This window comes from Trifolium pratense, linkage group LG4 (genome assembly GCF_020283565.1).
Source record: "Trifolium pratense cultivar HEN17-A07 linkage group LG4, ARS_RC_1.1, whole genome shotgun sequence".
NCBI lineage: Eukaryota > Viridiplantae > Streptophyta > Magnoliopsida > Fabales > Fabaceae > Trifolium > Trifolium pratense.
Window position 1 is genome coordinate 13,104,219 of NC_060062.1, and position 3,433 is coordinate 13,107,651.

The 3,433-nt window shown below is 34.7% G+C and overlaps 1 protein-coding gene across 1 annotated transcript; it reads left to right on the forward strand.

The window, feature by feature from the left end:
• Positions 1–349: 349 nt before the first annotated feature.
• On the forward strand, positions 350–3,031 carry LOC123924718 (uncharacterized GPI-anchored protein At4g28100). The gene is given in 3 exon segments (XM_045977683.1): positions 350–1,126; positions 1,129–1,214; positions 2,450–3,031. Coding segments are annotated over 3 exon segments (939 nt in total). The 5' UTR covers positions 350–588; the 3' UTR covers positions 2,765–3,031.
• The last annotated feature ends 402 nt before the right edge of the window (positions 3,032–3,433 follow it).

A 3,433-nucleotide genomic window follows, 5' to 3' on the forward strand; every position in this document is an offset into this window, starting at 1 on the left:
GTTTAATAACTATATAGTCTTATCATAGAGACCGGTTCATTCCATCGGTTTAATCCGGTTTAATCCGGTTTGTCATGCGGTTCGACCAGTGACCCAGTGGTTCGACCAATGAACCAGTGACCCAGTACCCTCGCCGGTTCGATGACCGGTCCGGTTTTTAAAACACTGGGTTCAAGTAAACAAGTAACCCAAAAACAAACAAAAACAAAGAAAAAGAAAATTCCTTTTACCAATGCATCCCCAAAGCACCTCATCATATCATTTCCCATGCTTTATCATGCCCTGTTTAACCATACCTCACCTAGTATTATTTCCACACACAAAAGTAATCTTGTAGTCAAATCACGGTCCTACTAATCTCATCTCATAGAAAAAGTAAAACCATAAACACCACCCTTCTTCTCTACTTTTCATTTTCACTATCTCCTCTTTCCAAATAATCTCCAACAAAACCCAAAATCACTTTCTCTCATAATCAAAAGTTTCATCCTTTTCCACCCATCACCATCTCTCTCTTTATTTTTTCTTTCCCTCACACAAACACACCCCACTTTCCCTTTTTTCTTTATCATCACCCCAAAAATCAAAATGCAATCATTCACTTCCATTCTTTTCCTCTCCTCACTCCTTCTTCTACTCCCACCTTTCACTCTCTCCGGTCTCCTCTCCCAACCCGTAACCGACCCAAACCAAAACCAACTCCAACCCGGTTCAAACACCGTCCCCGCATTCCCGGTTCAAACCCAAGCTCAACTCTGTCGTCTCGACCTCTCCAACGAACTCTTCGGCGGCGTAAAAGACGCATGCGGCAAAAACCTAGACAGAAGCCGATGCTGTCCGGTTCTCGCTGCATGGCTTTTCGCCGCACATGCTCGGTCAGCACTCGAAATAACTACCGCTGCAGCAGCTCCGGCTCCGGCGAGTGGTGAACTTCCGATGATGCCTGATGATTCACAGAAATGTGTTAACTCGTTACAAGAGTCGTTATTGACTCGGAATATTCGAATTCCTCAACCTAATGCTACGTGTGATGCGATTCTTTGTTTTTGTGGAATTCGACTTCATCAAATAAGCTCTTTGAGTTGTTCAGCTGCGTTTAATGTTTCTGGTTCGCGTAAAAATGCTACTCAACTGTTGCTGTAAGGAACTTGGAAAATAATTGTCGTAATGCTTCTTATGCCGGTTGCACTAAATGTCTCTCTGCGCTGCAAAAGGTTCTACACTTCTATCTCAAATTATCATTAAAATTCAAAAGTTTTATTTTTTATTTTTTTATATTTTTGTCCTAGTAGCTTTGCGATTATAAATTTCACCTTAAAGGGGAATAAGTAGAGCGTCGGGTTCAATCCTCAGCTCATATACATATCGGTACGAGCTAAGTTCATGGGACAAAAGTTTTAATTTTTTTTTTTTTTAAATTTATGGTAAAATACATTAAAAAAACTGAATATTTGCTTATATTGGGATGGAAAAGGTAATATTTTTGGTGTCAATTTTTTAAAATTTCGGTATCCAGTTCAAAAGCCGACTAATTATGGAGAAAATTTCACCTTCTAACTTTTGATTTTGCTACGAAAAAAATTGTTAAAGTCAAATGAAATAATTACTTTTGGAAAGTGGGACATTTATTTTAGTTTATTGTTTGTTTTAAAAAATACCGTAGTTGTTAAATGTTATTTCATCTTTGAACTGTTTTGGAAACTAATAAACCATGCGCACATTTCTGATTTTGAGCTGGAATGGAAATCAATGAAATGGTCATATTTTATTGATGTAATTTTATTTACTTTTTTAATTTAAAATTTGAATATTTTGTTGTAAACTAGTTATTTCTGCATCTATGCAACTGCTGAGATTAATCCATTATACCGGGTGGATAGGACACAATAGGCGACAAAGTTATCTCTACATCTAATGTGTCTACATTCCTAGGGTTGGGTTCAAACTTGTTAAATTGAAAGAGACTCAAGTCATTTTATCAAAAGCGTCAATGTATAAATTTGGGGATTTTTAATATTTTTTTTTGATAGAATAGAGGGCCTAAGCCCGGGGATTTTTAATTTTAGTTAGGGACAATGTAATATTTGAACTTTCGTGCACATGATTTGTCGGATTTTTGCAATTTTCATAGAACATTGATAGATTCCTCTTGCTATGATGATGGTGTGTCATCTTTTGTCGTAAGGATTGAAGTATTATTAGTGTACTTTTAATATTTTTTTTATTATGAAAAAGAGAAAAGGTAACAATATTTTCACCAATTTTTTTTTAGGTTGACCTAATAAAAATGACTTTCCGTATGCATTTTCAAATTATTACAACCTTTTTCATTTTTTAAATTATTTAATCTTGATAGTGAAACAAGTGTACTATTTTTTTTATTTTCATAGTACTACTTTAATTTTTTATTATGCATAACGTGACATGGTTAATTAATTTAATTATACAGGTAAAGAGTTACAAGAACGGAACAAAAGGATCAAGTGAAAGGGTTAAGAAGATGTTTAACAGAGATTGTGAACTAATGGGATTAACATGGTTATTAGCAAAGAACAAAACGACATACATACCTACCGTTTCAGCTGTTCTACGTGCAATGATGTATAGTGCACACCCACATGAATCAAAGTGTAGTCCAGATCAAGAAAACATGCCATTAGCCGTTGATTCTCTTCAATTTGAAAGTGGTCACGCTCCATCTTGGCCGTCCAAATTATGGGTTACTTTTTTAACTTTAATAATGTTATTTTGTTCTTTTGTTTAAAAAATGATGTAACTGTTGAGTTGAATTTTTTTGCTTCTCAGTGCCATCCTCTTTCATTTTCTCTCTTTTTTTGTCCTTTTGGTCTAATTCTTGGATGCTTGTGTCACGTGAAGATGTTAGGCTAAGGGACAAAATCAACATTGGAGGATGTTTTCTAACGAGGTTTTTATTTTGCTTTGTAAATGACTAGATCATGTGTATTATTCATGTCTGTTACTGCCTCACATTTTACTTAAGAAAATTAAAAGAGGCTTATTTTTTGGTACATGTTAAAAGTTTTGAATATGTAAGAACACCGCGAGACCATCTAGGTCAAATATGACTGACCCAAAATGATCCACTGCAACACAAGGTGATATCTCAATTTGAGAATCATCCCAGTGATTAATCACGCTATGATTGTATGGTCGTGGTTCATTATTTAGATATATGTTCACGTCTCCTTAAAAATCATGCAACGATGCAATAGTACAATCCTATGAAACAAATCCTATTTAGTAAGATCTTAAAAGGGAGGCTTTTATTACAATCATATATTTTTTTGAATAATTTTCGATCTAAATTTACTATGATTAGTTGTATTCTTAAACAAGTTGAGATTTTGCTTTCTGAGTGCACTACATGTTTTAATAAGAATTTGGTGTAAAAGTTTGAAGTATTTTAACTGCA